The 20,634-nt window shown below is 48.7% G+C and overlaps 1 protein-coding gene across 1 annotated transcript in view; it reads right to left on the bottom strand.

The window, feature by feature from the left end:
- Positions 1-5,559: 5,559 nt before the first annotated feature.
- Positions 5,560-20,634, bottom strand: part of IGSF11 (immunoglobulin superfamily member 11) — a 137,525-nt gene continuing 122,450 nt past the window's right edge. The window contains exons 2-7 of the mRNA XM_075905949.2: positions 15,094-15,257; positions 11,883-12,090; positions 10,756-10,911; positions 9,460-9,582; positions 9,072-9,222; positions 5,560-8,097 (exon numbers count right to left, since the gene is read on the bottom strand). Of these exons, the coding sequence (XP_075762064.1) occupies positions 7,650-8,097; positions 9,072-9,222; positions 9,460-9,582; positions 10,756-10,911; positions 11,883-12,090; positions 15,094-15,257 (1,250 nt within the window). The 3' untranslated portion in view covers positions 5,560-7,649. The remainder of the gene's footprint in view (positions 8,098-9,071; positions 9,223-9,459; positions 9,583-10,755; positions 10,912-11,882; positions 12,091-15,093; positions 15,258-20,634) is intronic.

Genomic DNA, 20,634 nt, shown 5'->3' with positions numbered 1-20,634 from the left:
TTTTAGTATCATCACCCCCAGTTTTACAGATAGGGAAACTGAGGCACAGAGCAGCGCTGTGGTTTGCCCAAGGGCACCCAGAAGGCCACTGTCCAAACTACAAATAGAACCGTGTTCTCCTGTATCTCAGTCCAGTGGTCCACCCCCTAGGCCACACTGCCTCCCTATGTGGTACCTCAAACCAGGAGGCTCCTGCCAATGCTGGGTGATTTAGCAGATCTGTTTTGTAAAGGGCCCATCGCCATCCTCTAAGGCCAAAACAGGCCTTCCATGGCCCCACTAGCTGTATACATGGCTGGTGAGCAACACAGACTGGAGGGTGTCTGGGCCAACTTGGTTTTATTTATCCAGCCCTTGGAAATTGGTATTCTTACCATTAGTCATCAACGCTAAGTTCAGCTGCAAAGTTCAGAATCTGGTCTGATGTGGTGCTCAATAAGGGTTTGGGATGTTCATTCATATCTGTGCTTTCAGTGAGGCCATTACAGAGAAAAGGCTCAGTGGTGGAGTGGTTTGCTCAGAGGGGGAGGAGGCATTACATTCCCCATCCCTTGTTTCAGAGAGCTAGCCCTGTGTAAATCACAAGTGGTAAACAATCATCCGTGTAAAAAGTTGGGGCGGTCAGATTTGGACCTTCACCTTGTCTGTGCTTACCGGGCCCAGGGAGACGAGCTGCACTAGGAAATAAAACTGAGCAATATTCTGCATCCTCCCAACATGAGAAGGGAAGCTGGTAATGGCAATGAGCTAGCTTAGCACGAATACAGACACGCACGCGCACACACACACACTGCTGTGGTGGTGAATCCATATGTGATACAATTCCTCATACTTCCAGCAGGTGTCAGCATAGAGCTGCTTAAAAATCTGAATCTCCCACCCAAATCCAGAAAGAGGCCAAATAAACCTTATGGACATAATTTTCCTGGGACTGCCTTATGCACAACTTCCTGCTTTCCAAGGAGGGACCACCTGTCTCAGACCAGCACTACTGGCTTCCAGCCACATAGTAGAGTCATTCCACAGTAACCTCTCTCCTGACAATGGATTTGCAACAGGTTAGGTTGGAAAATAAACTACGGTAGCTGACTGGGCTTGGCAAAGGCATCAAACTCTGGTCATGCGTGTGCTCCGTGCCTCAGTTTCCTTATTTGTGAAATTAGGATGGCAATACTTACTTTCTCAGCTTGGCACAGCACTCTGAGATCCTCCAAAGCAAAGTGCTAGATAAGGGCAGTTTCTATAGTCACTGCTACTATGGGGGAAGTCTGGTTCCAAACTCTGCCCGTCAGGCCCAGCTTTATGAAATGTAACACTTGAAATATATACAAACAGCAGGGTCTCCGGCTGTTAATGTGGCAGGCTGCGTGACAACAGCTCTCCCATAAGACAGTGTCAGTTGGAAATTAGTCAATGCTGCGCTTGTCCCTTCTTCAGCAGGATTGCGTAAATCCAAAGCCGGAAGCTGACCTGTCAAAGAATCTTCTGCCAGCTTTCCATGCAAGCCGGGTCTTAATCTCCTCTCCTCCATGCTCTTTGTGTTCATAGGCTAGATCAAAATCCTGCCAACCCACGTTTTCATTCAAACTGGTTGCAGGTGGAAGGGTGCTAGTCACCTTAACCTCAGCCCAATCCTGACATTCAGGAGAGGTCCTATACCCATCAGGGATTCTACAGGATCAGGCCCCAATATTAAATAACACAGGGCTAATAAACGCAGGATATGTCCACACCCCGAAGAGAGACTTCTTTTTGAGCCCACCAATGGCCCTAGCAATGTGCCCTATGCTTTCAAGCAAGGCGTGTTTCTTCCCTCTGCTGTGCTGTGTGATTTCAAGAAATCTGTTCCCAGGCGGGATGAAAGCACGAATTAGGCAGCAACTCTGGGTGATTGCAGTGTTTCTCCTTGTGACCAGTGACCACTTGGTGAACAGGAGAAGGCACACAGCTCACCCTCACAGACACGTGCCTGCCACCAGCATCACAGTAAGCAAGCAAAGACTGTGGGAGAGGACGCCATTTGAAAATGGTGCTAGAATGCCACGGCTTTGGTGTTCCAGCCCATCTCTTCAGACTTAAGTGCTTATTCAGTCATTTACATGTCCTCTCTTGTGCGCTAATCGCTAGCCTAGCATGGACACAGCTCAGCATCAGACTCCTTGCTGGTACCTATCACCTTCTGTGCAGGCACCCCGCCCCCAAGGCAAGAGCACTGCAGTAATGGGAAACTCTCCTGTTAAGTCCTCACTGATTTTGGCAGTGGCTGACGAGATGTGTGAGTGGCAAAGTCAGTGGTTTGGGGCACTTTTTAATAGAATGCTTTTGTTCATAAAAAGAAATGCTGTGTCAGCAAAACCAAAACTGCTTGCTGGAAGGCTCAGTTTCAACGCATTTCTTGACTCAAGTTGTGAAATGTTCCAAGCGTACAATCTGGACACTTTTCTACATGAAAGCTTATTTTTAACATTAAATATTTTTTAAACAAATGGTTAACATTTAAACAAAGTAGAAACGATTACAACAATATTGCAATTGACCTGAATCTTTATTTTTTTGCCTTCAGGTTTTCAGTTCATGAACATTTGTTGAGATTTTTTTTTTTTTTTTTACTTTTCAGCATGATCTGGGAAGAGAAAAATTTCCACAATCTCACATTTGATGAGACAGGGTGTCTGTTTCCTATCCCACCCTTGAGGTTCATTCTATGGAAAACTCTGGGAAAAACTGGACACTCTCAAGTGGCTACAAGCATCACAACTTGAAAATGTTATTCTCAAGTGAGGGCCAGATTTTGACACCCCTGTTCACAGTAAAAAGGATTTTCCTTCCACAATTATCTGGTAAAATCAGTTATAGCACTATTGGTGGGGTATGTTGTTAGTCAATGTGAATGAGGGATCTAGCCCTAATTTTCTTAAAGTCCATCCCTCAATTGTTTAGAAATATGTTGTTATTATGCCATCATTTTGGCAGTCCACACTGCAAACCAGTGTTAGTGCTTCTCCTGCAGCCCTGTTCCCACCTCTGGCAGAGTCTCACCATGATTCTGGTGCAGAAAGGAAATAAACAGAGAATAACATGTGCAGACCAATGTTTCCCAAACTTTTGAAACCAAGCTCCCATTTAGGAAAATGAAACGATGTAGACCCCTGCTGCTCTCTTGCCATGCTTCATTAAAAGGTCTGAATGTCTTAATGTTTACACCTTCCATACCTCTCTCCTCTTATTCACAGCTAGTTTCTTGTGCTAGCCCCCATGTTGGGCAACACCAGTAGCTCTCGCATTCTGTGATGAGCACTGATATAGCACAACATGTTGACATTTAGGGTACGTCTAGATTACATGCCTCTGCCGACAGAGGCATGTAAAATAGGCTACCCGACATAGTCAATGAAGCGGGGATTTAAATATCCCCAGCTTCATTAAAATAATGGCCGCCGTGCTGTGCCAGCTCAGCTGATCATCGGCACAGCGCACGAGTCAAGATGAGGATCGGTCGACAGGGGAAGCCTTTGTCGACTGCTCCTGTAAACCTTGTTTTACAAGGCATAAGGGAGCAGTCGACAAAGGCTTCCCTTGTCAACCGATCCTCATCTTGACTCGCACGCTGTGTCGACGATCAGCTGGACCGGCACAGCGCGGCAGCCATTTTTATTTTAATGAAGCCGGGGATATTTAAATCCTCGCTTCATTGACTATGTCGGGTAGCCTATTTTACATGCCTCTGTCGGCAGAGGCATGTGATGTAGATGTACCCTTAAAGTATAAGTGATACCTAACATTTTACATCATGCTAAGTAGTACTGTCAAGTGACTGTTTCAGGCTCTTTGAAAACTCAGGCAGACACTGCTGCATTGATTACACTCGAGTCATGTTTTCAAGCTTTTATTTGCCACTATAACAACCAGAGATTTTATCTAAAATAAAAACTGAGATTAAGGAGAACAGCTGAGAAGTCTGTCAGTGCCTTCCTGTAGTCCTTTGACCTCCCTATTTATGCAACATATACTCATACTATGGCTGCTTTAGTCTAAGCAATACAAGGAGAAATTGCAGCAACTCAAAGTGTCATCTACAGAATTTGACCCAGAGTGAGCTGACGGTGGAGAATGGCTAATGCATCATAATACTTAAAGGGCTATAACATGTATAAAATGGAAAAACTCCTGGATTTATGCAATACCAGGGTTACACAACTAAAAGTCAGTAAATGCAAAAATTAAGGTTCCAAGAGCAATATTCCAGCAACTGTAATGCATACATGCATCCTATACGGGATTAAGGCTATCGGTAACAACAACAAACTGAAATATTTTAAGCTGAACATTGAAATGAAGTAAAGGACAGACATAAAATCAGTCTGGTTGAGTTAACAGCGTTTTTGGATCCTTATCTTCATTCATAAGGAATTTGGTTTTATGACTTGGTTTTTTTCAAGGAAAAAATAGGACCGATAAAACGAAACATAGTACAGCAGCAACGCTGCGATAGCTAAGCCAGAATGCAGGACAATGTAGCACTTTAAAGACTAACAAGATGGTTTATTAGATGATGAGCTTTCGTGGGCCAGACCCACTTCCTCAGTGGGTCTGGCCCACGAAAGCTCATCATCTAATAAACCATCTTGTTAGTCTTTAAAGTGCTACATTGTCCTGCATTTTGCTTCAGCTACCCCAGACTAACACGGCTACATCTCTATCACTATAGCTAAGCCAGGAACTGAGCAAGTTAATAGGTACCAGTTGGCTACTATAATCATCTATTGAAAGCCAAAAACCTCATACACGCTAGCAATGAATATTTCCCATGCCCTGTTCACATGATCAGAACTTTAGTTAATTTCTGAACCGGCTTTCCCCCAACATCAGACCTAAGGCCTGATCTAAAGCCCTTTGCAGGGCTGCCAACAGAATTGTTGGCCCCTGGACAAGGTGGGAGGGGCAGCTTTGGGCCCCCAAAAGGGACAAAAATGGGGACTAGCCTCCCCCAGCCAGCCCTTCAGCACTACCCAGCCTACACTGCCTGGGGCTCCATTGGTGATTTTAAAGAGCCCAAGGCTCTGGCTGTGGCCACGAGCCCCCTGGCCCTTTTAAATCTCAGGCCGTGGGGCAGCTGCCCCTCTTTCCTGACCCTCTGAAGTCAGTGGGAGTCTCTGAATGAGAACCCATGTCAGTTCCAGTGAAGACTATGAACATGCCATGTTTCAAGTTATGAAGCTCAGCTGTGTTGCAATACATGCGAGAAAAAGGTGTGACACGTTTTAAATGCCCTCCCCCGCCTCCCGCCCATCAACCCTCCTCAGAAAGAACAAAAGCGATTTCCCTCAGACCGGCAAGAAATTAAAACTCACCTTTGGGCCGAGAAAGGGAGCACACAGGCCTGGTAACTTACATCCCAAGGGAGAATGTGTCAGAGCTATGAGCAAGCAAAATAGGAGGTTGGAACAGAAGCCATTTTACAACCTTCCCAAAATGTTTGTTCCCATTAATGAGCTAATAAGGGGCAAGAATTGTCACGTGGCCAAGGCAAGTCACCTTTGGGGGAGAGTTTCCTCAACAAGGGCAAACAGAAATAGGGCGAACAAAAGAAGCCAGCAAAACAATGTTCCCTTTTTATATGAATAAAATTTTATTGAATTTTAGACCATTAGAAAGAACAAAGAGAGGAGTGAACAGTCTCATGAAGGGTGTCACCAAAAGAGTTTCCCCAACACTAAAGCAGGGCTGCCCAGGGACAGCATCCCTATAAACCTCACGGAGTTGTTGCACACGCAGAGAGAATTTGTTGGGATTTTGTTTTTCCACCGTAGGATTTTGAAAGCCACTCTCCCCCTCCAAGCAGGAGACTGCTCCCTGTGAACGGTGTGTAAACCAGACAGCCCTGCACCTGGTGTGCTGGGGATGTTTGCAATGTCTGTGGACAGAGCTGGGGAGGACGGGGCAGCAATGGGGTGGGTTGGCTTTTGTTTTTCTTTAAGCAAAGAAGGCACAAAAATCTCAGCCAAGCGTCAAAACCAGTGCAGCCCAGGCAGCCTTCAGTGCAATGCCTGTGCTCTCACAGGGTCCAGGAGACTCCCAGCAGTGGCTGCGAGAGCACGAAAGAGATGGCCCCTGCAGCGTCTGTGCCATATGGAAAGGAAAGCAAGGGAGGATGCAAGGATGAGAGTGGCTAATTTATACAGCTCCCTCTCCGAATGCAGGAGCAGCGATGGGGATAGTAGCCTCCCTTTCCTAGTGCTAAGGGGGAGCCTCTGATGCTTTAGTGGGGTTGGGAGGGGTATATCAGTGTCAGCATTATGAAGGAGGTGGGCGTGGACCTCAGTTTGTGGTGCCACCCTCCTTGAGGCATCGGGATCCAGCCCCTTGGGCTCCAGCCCCCTTGTAGCAGCAGGACCTTCAAATGGTTTGGACCCTCAGCTTTGATTAAGGCTATTTAGTCACAAGAGAAAAACCTGGCTGTATGTGCACAGGTGTGGCATGGAGGCCACAGAGCACCCTGCACAGCTGCCAGTGTGAGGTGCCCCAGAGACCCGAGCACCCTGACTGGAGGGAAGAGGCAAGGGAGAGCAGCAGACAACTGGAACACCGCCCCATGGGCCTGCCCCTCTCCCCCACGCTTTTGCTCTTTCTGAAGAGCGGGATTTAAAACCAGACACTGACAACCCCAGCATTCTGCAGAGAGGAGTAAATGTGGTGCCTCCGAGTGGGTTCCCCCACCCACAGCTCAACAAGCACCATGCTGGCTCCATGCAGGCCAGCCCCAAACAGCCCAGTAGGGAGAACCTGCCATGCAAAGGCCAAAGCTGGGCCCAGCCCGTTGAGAAAGGCAAGCCGCATGCCCAGAAACAGTGCGGCTCTTCAGCCGTGGGGGCGTTGGGCCAGCCCTGCGGGAACTGTCACCTGCTTCCCACCCCCTCTCGATTCCGCGACCCCTCTGAGGAAACTCAGCCTCGTTCCACACGGCTGCCGGGGGAAAGAGGCCCCGGCGGCAGCAGTTTCTAACACGGTGAAGGGGGTTCCAGAAGCATCCAGACCTAGTGCAGGAAACCGTCCAGTGTGAGGAGAGAAGGAAACAAAAATAAATAAAAGACCTTCCGAGCCCATCCCCCGCCCCGTCCACTCTGTTCTGGCTGGTGGGTCCGTCTCTGCCTCCTCCCTTTGAAGTTGGCCTGGAGTGGCCAGCATCTCGTCGCTCCCCTCTCCGATTCTGTCACCCGTCCTAGGGCTGGCGGAGGTGGCCTGAGCAGCAGAGCGATGTCCTCTCTGGGAAGGCCCCTCCTTCTGCCCCTTCCAGCTCTCCTCGTGAATCCCACCCGGCTTGCCCACCCTTCGGAAATCAAAAACCCCAAGCCCCACCACAGGCAGGGATTAGGAACAAACAGGCATCCCTGGGCCTGGTTCCCATGGCGCCCCTCCCGTGGTCTTGGCACATCTGTGAGATCCAGCTGGTGCAGAGGAGACCCCTGAGATCCCGAGGGCAGAGTGGCAAGGGCAGGCCCATCGCCTTGGTAGGCTAAAGTGTATTGCACCAGGAAGAAGCGCTCTCCCCCTTCATCGTGTTTCACAGAGGAAGAGGAAGGTCTCTTGGCCAGGTCTTCACCCCATCTGGTACCATAGCTTCTTGCTTTTCTTACGCCCTCTCTCACTTTCTACACTAGGGAGCCTGCCCGGCTCTGGGCTGGCACCATGACAGGCACAGCCCCTATCCGCTCCAGCGTCGCCTGGCTCACGGCATAGGAGCGTGTGTGCTGAGGCCTGGGTTTCCGGCTGACTGAGCCATTGCTCCTGGCCACCTCCTGTGGGGACGGTGCAGTGGTGGCTGTCACCACCAGTGTCTTGGGGGGAGCTGGGGATGGGTGGCCTCCGTTGGCATAGACAGGGCGGGCGTTGGTGCTCCCAGAGCGGGAGAAGGGCTGGCGCACGTCATTGTTGTTGCTGAAGCGGGTGAAGGAGTCTGTGGCGTGATTGGCTTTAGGGTCATTCCAGTAACGGCTGTTGTAAGTGTTGGAGGAGGTGAGGGTGTCATTCTCCGAGGAGGATGCGTCCCCATGGAACGCTTTTGTGGATGCTGAGCATTTCGGTGGTAGGTCATCCTCCCTAGAGAGAGAGAGTAGGAGATCAGAATCCTGCCTAGAACCCACTTGCAACCCTCACCTCCCTCCACAGAGCAGTTAGAACCTGCTAGAAGAAGTAAATGAAGGCAGATGAATGGTTCTGTTTTCCATTTTCAGTCAGAAATGCATTCCCATTTCAACATTTTTTTATTTTAATTTAAAATGCTGAAACACTTTTTAAAATGCTGAAAGCCAAAATGGAATGTTTTGTTTGACCCAAAATGAATCATTTGAATTTTTTAGCACATCAAAAAAAATTGTGAGTGAGATAGAGGGAGACTGAAACAAAGTGGGATTTTTTTTTCCATAATGACTAGCCTACCAAAAAATTGGTTGCTCACACAGCTCTAGTGGTAGTGGTGATTACCGGTGCTTGGAGATGCACACAGTGACCAAGTACACCATCCCAGCCTGTTCACATATCCCCTGTTCTGACTCTCATCTTAGTTTTTGTTAATTGTTCCGCCTGCTCATATCGTGCCACTGAGGCAAAAATCCCATGGGAAGCAGGTGTGTGTGTGTGTGTGTGTGTGTGTGTGTGTGTGTGTGTGTGTGTGTACACACACGCCATGGCTGTAAGCTTGGACAAAGTGTCTCCTATATTTACCCAGAGCCCTCCCCTATTGCTGTTTGGGACCATGGCATAGAATGCCTCCCTTGTCCTACACCCACATTCAGCCCTTTAGTTCTGATCTCCCTGTCCCCACGTAGCCACTGTTGTCCCATCCCCCTAGTGTAAAGACAGAGTATGCAGAGCTCTCCCTGCACATCCCTACGAGAACTCAGACCTCTTCCACCCACCCAGAAATTTGCTATCTCCATCATTTGCCTCCATTTTATGGATGCAGGTGCTCTTGTCAGCCTCAGTGAACATCAATGGGATCAGCAGGATGTGGGGGGAGAGGAGCTAAGACTACTCGGAGCCAGCTGGGACCATCTGTCTGCCCTGAGCCCAACCTTATCTCATTGGGAATCTCCTCCTCTTCTTCCTCCTTGTGTTTGTTCTTCCAGTAAACCAGTGCCACGGCCACCAAGACAATGCAAACAACGAGCACGACGGCACCCGTGGCAACAGTTCCAGCAATCAGGCCGACACTCCGGGGATGAGCTGTGGGGGACATGGAACAATGAAGGAAGGAAGAAATCAGAATGTGGGTGCAACCTGGAGCTCTAATGACTTGAGGTAGGGAAGAATGTGGTTGCCCAGATGGGTCTCCATCTCTACAGTTGTGGGTACTATGGTGCTAGACAACAGAGGTGTGATGATTCAGGGTATACATGGTGACACTGGTTACCAGAGCAAAGTTCAACTGCAAGTCCAAACCTCTCAGTGGGATGTACTTACGTGCAATGACTTGCAGGTCCAGGAGGCAGGTGCTGGTTCCAATGGCATTAGAAGCCACGCACTGGTAAAGACCTGAGGAACCAGTGCTGATATTCCGGAGGGTGACCGTGCCCTGGACTTGGTCTAGACAAACCGGGGAAAAAGAAGGATTTGTACATAACTCTCTCAGAAAACCATGAAAAGGCCAATCCAGCAAATAGAGAATTCTGGTGTGAGACGCTTAAGAGATGAGGTTATTTCCTAATTTATTTAAGATGGAAACACACGCATGCAAACACACACACGCTCATGCATGCACACACACGCACACACACACACAAGATTAGGTTTTAATGATCTTACAGGAGATGTTTCCTTTTTCTTTTTGTAGATTAACTTTTGTCCCTTAAGGCTTTGAGCTGATATGGTGCAAGAGAAGAGAGCCAGGCAACATACAAGCAAAGAATGTGCAACTTTCACCACATAGTTCTCCCCATGAATTCAATCCTGCCCTGCAGCCTCCTCTGCTATTCCATTCCTGGGCTCTGCACACAGCCAGTGCCAATGCCCCTCACTCCCGACTTGCAGTCCTCCCCACCCTCACGGTATTCTAGCCACAGGCTGCCCACACAGCTCTTCTAATACCTCTCACTGCTGTATTATACAGAAATCAAAGGATTCCATACTAAATGAAACTGTGGAGTATGTTAAGGTAGAAGACTAGAAGTACACAGGCTGCTATTTGTCCATAACATCAAGACTGACTTCTGTGTCTGATGAGCAGTACCATGGATTTTTTTCAGAACAGAAAATGTCAGAACCTTGGCTTGATTTCACATCTGGAAGACAGCTCCTCCAGCAATACAACACTCCTCAACACCACACTGGGGCATAGGGGTAAGACTACACAGCCAAGAGGTTGCCTGATTCTTTGCGTGACCCTCAGGCTACCTTTCCCCACTTTCTAGCCATTGGCTCTTTGAGTTTGCTTTGGTAGGTGCGTTAATCTGGGAGCCCCCCCCCCAAATCAATAGCGACCCGTGACCATCTTCTTGTTATTGTTGGTGAGCAGTTGTAGCCCAAGAGGCATTTCCTATATGAAGAAACACAATAGTGGAAAATGGCCACCAGAGGGCAACCAAGACACTACAGCTGCCAAGTCACCCTTTTACTCTCCACGGGGAGCCTTCTTAGGGAACAAGTGCCTATGGCAGGGACTCGGTATACTCCCAACATTGTGTCATTACTGGCAGCGCAGACAAACCCAAGCCACATTAGCCACGTGGGGAAGAGGAAGATAAACAACAGAGTGGACACCTTGTGTGGCTGTCGGGGGCAGCCGGGGGGCATTGTCCAACTTCTCCCAGAGGTATGTCGGCCGAGGGATGCCTTCTTCTGAGTTGCAGCTCAGGGTGATATCGCTGCCAACATCCAGGGACCCCTGAATTCCGCAGAGAGGAGCAGACGGAGGGACTGCAAGGAGAGCAGAGAGGAGAGAATCAGCATGTCAGGAGGCCCATTCGACAAATGACCTGGGCTCCTGCTGCTCACCAGCTGCCTGTGAGCATGGCCCCAGGTCCAGGAAAGCAGGGTCACCAATGTAGTCTACAGCGGGCAGCTGAAAGGCAATAAAAGAGAGATACTAACAGAACCAAAATCCCAACTAAGGCTCTGGTGTGAAAAAGAAAAGTGTCACATTGCTGACTTTGTCATGGCCACTTTGCATTTGACCCATCTGCAGTTCCCTGGCTGGAATAACGAGAGAACTCCTTTCATGAAATCCTCCTGCTCCACAGCATGTGTGCTGGTTATGGGCTGAGGACAAGAAAACATTTGCCTCCATGAAACAGTCATGGTACATGGGCCAAGTGCATTATTGGGGGTTTATAACTACTACAAAGACTCAATACAGGCCACTTTTAAGGAAAGAACCTAGAGTTGAGGACCATAGGTCCAATCCATCCTCCTGTTGCTACTATCATGACCCCTTTTAATATATCTGTTCCCAAAACACCCTCATTCCCTCAATACATTTCCCAAAACACCTCATATCATAGCCCCAAAAGTCCTTTATTCCCCCAATATGTAGGGATAGCTCAGTGGTTTGAGCATTGGCCTGCTAAACCCACGATTGTGAGTTCAATCCTTGCAGAGGCCATTTGGGGCAACAATTTGTCAGGGATGGTACTTGGTCCTGCTGTGAAGGCAGGGGACTGGACTCCATGACCTTTCAAGGTCCCTTCCAGTTCTAGGAGATAGACAATCTCCATTTATTTATGTACAAGATATCCTCCCATACTTCCCAGTAGAGCCATCAACCTCCCCCTTATGACTTACCCCCAGTGTTTCCAGGTCACACCTCAAAGCCCCCAGACTGTCTTGTTCTCCATGCACCCCCTACTAGAGAGAGAGAGAGAACTCCCTTGTCTCCCCAATACACGCACCCAAGACGGTGAGTCCAATGACTCCAATATTCCTGCCGCCTCGGTCTGGAAGGTTGTTGACCAAACACTGATACGTGCCAGTGTCCGACAGCTGGGTGTTGTTGATGAAAATGGAGGCACTGGTGGTTGGCATTGTCCCTGCAAACCCCACTCGCCCATAGAACTGGGGTGCACCACCAAAGATCTGCCCCCCTTGGTAGAGAATCACCTAGAAAAGAAAGAAGGATCAGACATCTCTCTGTACTGGCTGGTGTGAAGAAGCAAAGTGTATATTACCATGAGGGGCAAATCAGAAAAGGCCAGCGCCCAATGGACTGCAGTGAAACCAAATTGACAGTAGCTCCCATGTGGCTGTGCCTGATAGCAGAGTCCCTCTAAAGGGGGACTGTCCTGTGATAAAGCAGGAAGTCAGTAGTGGCCTCAGAGGCAGAGGCTGTGTGTCAGTAACACACTCCGATTGCCACGGAGAAGAGAGAACCATGTGCCAGATTTCTAAGTTTATTTCTATGGCTGGATCTGGAGTATCCACCTCCTCCTCATCTGATGGTCAGAATCCACCAGGAGGGATGGATTCTGTGCTAGTGACTCTCCATAGCTGTTTCCAAGAGACAAGCCTGAGTGTTTTGTTGGAAACAGGTACTGAGGAGCGGGGCGCAGCCACCGTCACTTTAGCTCTCCCCTCGGTGGAGATGCCTTAGCACAATTTGCAGGTGCCTGTTCAGTTCCTCACAATTAACCTCACCACCCTCTAAGGTGTGCGCCTGCGCGGCCGTGCACAGACCATTCTATGCCTGCCCATCTCCTTCCCAGGGCTGTGCCACAGCACTCGCTTTCCTGCTGGAAGGTGAGTGGTGTGGTGCATTCCTGCTCTGGCGGTAGGTGAGGCTATGTGGTGGGTGGCACGGCTGGAGCCCGGGTGCCATAAGGCTTTCCCTGCTGGGGCAGCCTCCTCACAGCCCCTGTTCCAGCTCCAGCAGCAGCCCTGAGCTTCAACCATTGCACGGTTCTCCCGCAAAGGGGGCCAGGAGTGGTGGCAGGAAGGTGCCCTAGCGGCTGAGAGTGGCGGGTGAGTGCATGGGTGGTTTGGTTTGGGAAAAGGAAGAGGGTAATGGGGGGAGGGGGAGAGAACTGGAGTTATTAGTCTGCTGCTCCAGGATCCCGCCCTTGCACCTCCACTGTACGCATGACACAGCCACCAGCAGTGCCGGACTTGCCTCCACCTGCTCCTCCCTTCCCCCTTCCCCCCCGCCCCCCGCCCGGAACAGACCTCGCTGCTGATTGTTAATGACACAGGCAGGGTCCAAAGTAACTGATGGGGCTGCAGGTAGGAGGCTTCCCCCTGTTGCTCTTTTCCCCGTCCCAACCCTGCAGTGTTTGAAGGTTAATTGAAACAGAAAGGGGGAGTCCAGAGAAGCGATTTGGGTGGACTGTGAAAATAGTATTTATCCCTATGTGAACCTCGAAGAGCTAATATTTACTTCCAATACTCCGTCAAGAGACCTTCTCTTCCCAAGTGCTCCGTCACCCTGGCTCAGAACCCCTCCGGTTTCAACTTTCTTTCCTTTCCATCTTTCCTTCCCCTGCGACATACATCATTTTTGGTGTAATTTTTCTAATAATTTTTTGTTTCCCTTTTTCCTGACTCTCTTATCCTACTTCATCCTCTTTTTCTAACTCTGGTTTTTGTTCTCTCATCTTCTCACTTCCATTTTCCCCTTATTTATTTCCCCCTTTTCTACACTTTCCATTTTTAACTTATTCTTGTCTAATTTGTGCCCTCACTGCATGCCAACTTTCTCCCTATCTCATTTTCTTCATATTATCAATATGAAGGGCTTGACTGACATAGGGCAGTGGAAACGGGGTTCAGATCTTATCTGACAGTTTATTTTAGGCTTGGTTTTACAAGGAGAAAAGGTTATCTGTCTAGTCTGGCACATACTGGAATATTTCTGGGCATTATATTTTCATGTAAAGTACTGGAGCTCCATTTTCATGAATCTTAATAGTCTTCCTTCCATAACGTTTTATAAATATTATATTTGTTAATAACTTGGGTGCCTGCCACAGTGGCACATATCCGCACAAGCGCACAAGAATTTAATACTGGTGCACAAGATGAAACTCTCTCTGCTCATGTATGGAAAATCTTAGAAGGAACACTGCTCACCACCAGGAAATAAGAGACTACTTAGACAGGTGGTACAACAACATGCACAGGTGAAAACCAGACACTTTTCACTGTTGGATTCCAGAATTCATAACTGAACATCTAGTGCCTAAGCTGATCTGGGACAAGTGAATTTCCAAACAATGTTTTCTAAGGTTTAGTAGCAGTCTGAGCATAGGGCCCAGTGGTCCTCAGACTATGGTCTCTGGGCCTCCACACACATCTTGAGGCCCTCCTGGTGCCCGTCAGAACAAAACCTCACAAGCAACAAGCAGTGGGGTGTTAGGAGAGCAGGTGGGCCCGTGAGAACATCTGACTCCTAAGAAGTGCTCTGCAGAATGGAAATATTCCAGAACCCCAGTGCAAAAGGATCAATCTTCCTTTCAGCTTCAGTCTCCAACTGCTTCCAGATCCTCCAGAGCCACCTCCAAGTCCCCACATCACAGGACCATCCTCTCAGTGCCCCATCCTATCTATAGAATACCTAGAACACACAACCGCTCACGGCACACCGCACACCTGCCCAGTGTACAAGTCAAACCAGAACAACTAAGGAGACGGGATACAAGAGGGCTGCTGAATGAGGCAGTGGGAAAGAATTAGAAACAAGGTGTGAGGAAGGAACACAGGGCACATTGGATGGCAGGGACAATTGGATGGCAACTGGAGATACAATGATATTAAAGGAAAGAGTCAATATTGGTCATAGAAGGCAACACAGCTAAATGGAATGGCCCCTCGAGGCACAGTGAGTTCTGTCAAACATCCTCAATCTGGAGCTACATCACACTGCTGCTCCACTGCTGAGCCCTTCCAGAGCCAGGGCAACAAGAAGGCCTTGTCTTCAGTGACACCTATCCTGAGTCAAGGGCTGGGCACGCTAATGCAGACAACTAGATGCTACACAGTTTTTGTGAACTAGAATCCAGAAGGGTCATCAGACAACCCACACCCATCATACACCCCCCTGCTCAAGTGGTATGGATAGGACAAGGGAAGGGAAAGATGCAGAAAGTTCCATGTTCCAATGAACACTGGTACCTGTTCCGGCTGGTTGGCATTGGAGAGGGGAATGACCATCCAGATGACATTAAGGTTAGTGAGGGCAGCGCTAGTGGTGAAAGTGCAGGGCAGGATTGCTGTCTGTCCCCGAGCAACTTGGATACTCCCCGAGCTCACTGACACCTCGAGGGGGCTCACCAGACCTGAAAAGAAAGGGACACAAAATTCAAGCATTCGCCCTCTTTCTAGCACTCTTGCACTGACAACCCTTTCACACAGCACTGTACATGAGTGTGGCATGGCACTAACCCTGAGATGGAGACAGCAGTCCCTTTCCAGCCACCACAGGCCTAACAAGGTGACGTGGTTCCCTCAGTGCTTTGCAAAATGGAGCCATTGCAAAAGCCAAAGCTGAAATGGCAGCCATCTTAACTGAGGACATTCTGGCTTCTGTCCCTTTGAAAATAATGGGGCCCATCTGAAAACAGGGGAAAATCTGAAAGAGAAGCTAAGCTGTCCTAGAGATGAGGAGTGGCATTTGAAAACCCACCTCCCAGTGAGATAGTTGGCAGCTCTGATGCTGCCCAAAAGGGAAACCAACCACAAAAAGTTTGAACCAGGGGGTGATGGGAGAGAGAGAGAGAAATAACTTCATGATAAAGGAGACATGCAATTAGCCCTTCATTTTTTCTCAACAAAATTCAGTATGAACAGGAAAGTTTTTGCACGTGGAAAGAAATGTTAATGCTTTGAAATGTGATTATAATGGCTCCCGACGCTGAAAGAACAGAGCTAGGTAGGAGCTAGCAGGCACGACCTCCCCTCAGGCATTCACCCTCTCTTCGCAACACCGAGGCAACAAGCAAACTTATTGCTCAGGGATGGCCAGATAGTATTAGCCATAATGCCAATAGCCAAGAATGGTCCCTTCTATTTACGCAGGCCAGGAGATTGCATCCATTACCCTAATATCATGGTCGCATGCTCTGTTTCACCCAGACTGGACCGTAGTGACACAATTTACTTAGCACTAATCCCATAAGCTACCTTGAAGTTTCAACTGGCGCAACACAGAGCAAAGATACATTTCCCCCTTTTTAAGGGTCTAAAGAACCCAGCCATTGGTGACATATGCTCTCACCCTACTGCTGGGAGGCAGGGTGTTCAGTGATGCCCAGGGTAGTATGATGAGGCAATCCTTACGAGCCTAGCAAATAGAAAGGAAAAGCTGTCCACAAATATGTGGAACAGAATATGGATTCAGTCATATTCACAACTCTTCCAAGTTCACCGTCAGCAGACTGGCAAGCACTCAACCCCGCTGACAAAACTACACAGGAAAAGGGGATTCTACACCTGAGTATTCGCCAACAGAAATGGTTGTTGGAAACCTTGACATTTGTGCTGCAGGATTAGTTACATAAGTCATCCAATCAGGGAAATGAAAGAACATCATGTGTTATGTAACCAACTAGCATAGCACAACTGTTAATATTTGAAGCCAAGTGCATCATCATAAACCTGTAGACTAGTAAAAATACTAAAATCATTCTTACATGCATAATTCTTTCCTTTTGGAATGTGAAAATAATTTTGAATAAAGAACATATTTAAGAATTTCCCAGTTGGTTTGTGAGAGTCACAAAAAAAAGAACATGGGGCTTATTCCTTCAGCTCTGAATGTGAGCCGGACTTGGAATAATGACCATCCAAATGGAAAGCAAAGCAACCACCGCATGCTAAGAGTACATCTACACTGCAAAGAAGATGTGCTACCCCAGGTTCAAACAGCGTCAAAGACATGAGAACCAAGTTTGAACTCCGATTGCCAGCTCAAGTTCAACCCCAGGCTGCCCTGGAGAGTTTTCCTCAAGCTGCTAATAATTAGTGTTAAAAGTTAAATTGCCAGAACTTCACTACTCTTTTAACCCAAGTTAACTAACCTGGGTTAGCTAACCTGAGCTAAGAATATGTCTGTTTTAGCAGTGTAGACATAAAAGTTACCAAAGCAGCCATGAAACAGATACCTGCTCTGTAGGAGGAATCAGGATTCTTGTTAACCCTGCCATTGATTGTCCTACACAGCTCTGCCAATTCTCCTCACTCCTGTTCTGCAGCTCCTGCTATTCCAGCCTTGGGGTCTCCTCACAGCTCTGCCAGTGCACTTCACCCCTGTCCTGCAGCCCCCCTGCTATCCCAGCTCTGGGCTCCCCACACAGCTCTGCCAGTGCCCCTCACTCCTGTTCTGCAACCCCCTGTTATCCCAGCCCTGGGCTCCCCACACAGCCCTGCCAGTGCCCCTCACTCCTGCCCAGCAGCCCCCACCTCTCTGGTATTCCAGTCACCAACCACTCTACCAAGGAACCACAATTCTGAAGTGCACCACATCCTGCTAGTCCAGGACACAGTCCATGAGTGCTGCTAATCTGCATGGTGTGATTTTAGAAGACGGCACTAGGCAATACCAGAGATCCAAACGCATTCTCTTGCCTAGGGTACCTCTCTGCATCTGGATGTGCAGTATATGAATTCAGTGTACTGCCTGATTCCCGCCCTCCTCGCTGAGCTGCTCTACATGCCACTCTCACTTTGCCACCTTGCCCCACATTTCCGGAGCTGCCGGCGCCCGGAGTGTTGCAATGCTGTCAGCTGCTCTTTGGCCCTGAATGCCCATGATGCAGGAGGCAAATAAAAGACAAAGATTCATTCTGCCAGGCTAAGTGGCACCTGCAGGGCTACAGCTGGGGAAAAATACACACAACTCCTTCTGACAATCAAACTTAACAAAGGTGACAAGGGAGCAGGGGACTGTGTGTGCAGTGCATAGAGTTACCCTACACCAATGTAAACACAGAGACGTGCATACATACAGCACCAGGGAGTTATTACTACAAAGTGACTTCACTGCCAGGGAGACAGTCGAATGCAAAGAGGAAGCAGCGAAGACCAAATGCTGTTTTCAGGCTTCTCATTTTATCCTAAATTCCTTTTATTTATATCTCAGACAAATAAAAATTCTCATAATTATCTACACGGACACATCCCTGCCATCTGCAGACACACATCGACACACCAACACAAAGGCACCTGCAGACACACTAATGCAGAAGCCCCAATGCAGCCAGATGTGCCGATACACACATGCAGATATACAAATACAAATGCAGACGTGCACCAAAAAATTCCTATAATGTGAAGAGTTACAAGTTTAAATGTTAAAAGCCCAGGCATTGCAAGTGTCTTGTTCCCATCTTGGCATTAATTTGGCCCATTGCCTGACCAGGGGGATTGTAGGTTTTGCACTTAACCTAAATTTTAAGGCTTGGGTTTTCAAAGCAGCCTGAATAAATTAGGTGCCCCATTAGGGCAAACCCCCTTAGGCTCCTTCAAAAATCCCCACCTTACAAAGCAAATTACAAATCAGCACATAAAACAACAGAGAACTCAGTGAAAGCTGTGTTAATGCCCCCCTCCCCTTTATTAAATGAGCACCTCCAAGCATTCAGCAAGCTTAAACTACCTGTCAGAGGCAACCACCTCTCTCCTGTAAGCAACAATCATCTGGAATCAATTCTGGGGACAGCAGTAGCCTCGCTTAGCTTTGGACTTCAACGCTCATAGGTGCACACTGGCTGTTCCCAAGGCTCTTGGAGTTAGATTGGTACAAACTGGTGTAATTGACAGGTGACTCCAGTCGCCAGCTGTGCCCAGAAGGCTACGCCTTGCTTTATACTTTGGGCCTGAAGCACCGGGGTGCAGTAATTAGAATAAATGTTCCATTTCTACATCACCTACTTCTAAGGGAACCAGATGGCAGATCGATGTTTCAGTTACACACTCCTTGAGATTTAGAAATTGCTGTTTGGGTATTATCAAGCCCTTGTATTTGTTGGACCTGGTTAGTAAAATAACTGTTAGAACTGGATCGTTTTGATTTCATCTCGGATGGGATCCCCTCAGCTTTCCAAGTACCATCGTCAGCAACCTTCTTTAGCATGTATGGGGCCAAAGCACAACTTTCTTGCCACGTGGCTCTAGCCCCACACCTGACCTCAGGCTCCACTTGTTTCTGAGCCTACCAGTCTTGGCTAGAGATCCATATGCAGGAGCAAACAGACTTCTAGCATCTGCCTCTTCCTTGCTCCCAGACAAACAGGTGCAAATAAGGCCAGACAGACACATGGGCACCTACACACACCTCAGGGACTATCGTAAAGCACGTCTTTAAGAGACCTGGCAGATGTCCCCACCAGGACCTGCAACTGGCTGGAACTAGGTCTGATGCAGGCCAATGGACTCCTGAGTAACATGGGCAGCGGGTGAAAGCCCAGCCCTGCCTCGTCCCTTCTGCCCAGGCTCTGCCTTGCCTTGCCTGCATTGCCAGCCCCCTATCCTGCATACGCTGTAATGAAGGTCCATTTCTTGGAACCCTGTGTGGAGTACAAAAGTGCAGCAGTTCAATGAAAATCTATAATGTTTGCTAGGGAGGGGAGGAGAGCAGCTGAACTAAAGTTTCTGTGTGTTTATAGTGCCATCCAGAACTATAAGTTAACTAACATTAACATGTAAGCTGGTAACCCAAGGGAACAATATGCCTGTTTTGGCAGCACAGACATGGGCTGACTTATACAAGCTACCACAGGGAAGATACCTGCTTGAAAGGAGGGATGGGGCTGGGATCCTTGTTTTCCCACAAAGCTCAGCCAACGTTCCTCACTACCAAGCTGCAGCTCCTACCAAGGTTCCCTCTAAGGTTGCACAGCCCTGCAGCTGCTTAATCAGCTCCGTCCACGGAGCCCTGAGCCTCTGGCTGGGCAGGGCTGATTAAGCAGCTGCAGAGCTCTGCTGCCCTTAGCGGGAACCTTGGCTCCCACCAATGTCCCCTCTAATCTTTTTTTGGAATAAATGTTATGTGCCAGTGTGCACCAACAGCAGAAACAAAATTCCCAGCTGAGGGCACTCTGCTAATCAGTTGAATCGCTGTTAGGCAGCCACACAAGCGCAGAGCTTACAGGGAACACTGGCTCCCACCTATGCTATTCCAGCCCTGGGCTCCCCACACAGCTCTGCCAGTGCCCCTCAGTCCTGCCCTGCAACCCCGTGCTATTCCAGCCCTGGGCTCCCCACACAGCTCTGCCAGTGCCCCTCATTCCTGCCCTGCAGCCCACTGCTATTCCAGCCCTGGGCTCCCCACACAGCTCTGCCAGTGCACCTCAGTCCTGCCCTGCAGCACCCCTGCTATTCCAGCCCTGGGCTCCCCACCCAGCCCTGCCAGTGCTGGCATAGGAGACGGGTGTAATGCCAGGCTACAGTAGGTCCCTCTCCAAGAACGGGAGAATCATACACAGAGAGGGGAGAGTGATATATGCAGAGAGTGCTTTGGCTGCAGACCTGCTAGCAGAGCATCCATTTAAGAAGCCACTAGAGGAGACTCACAGTTCCAAGTGCTAATGACATTGATACAGAAAGGACGGCCAAGACACAAGAGGGACAGTGTCCCTGCTGCTAATCCCTTCTGGCCTACGAAGGAGCAAGAGCATTGCCATGTAGCCATCCCGTCAGTCGGAGGAAAGACAGGTG

This window comes from Pelodiscus sinensis, chromosome 1, assembly GCF_052426305.1.
Source record: "Pelodiscus sinensis isolate ZL-2025 chromosome 1, ASM5242630v1, whole genome shotgun sequence".
In the NCBI taxonomy this organism is placed as follows: Eukaryota; Metazoa; Chordata; order Testudines; family Trionychidae; genus Pelodiscus; species Pelodiscus sinensis.
This window is presented reverse-complemented; position numbering and strand designations above follow the sequence as displayed.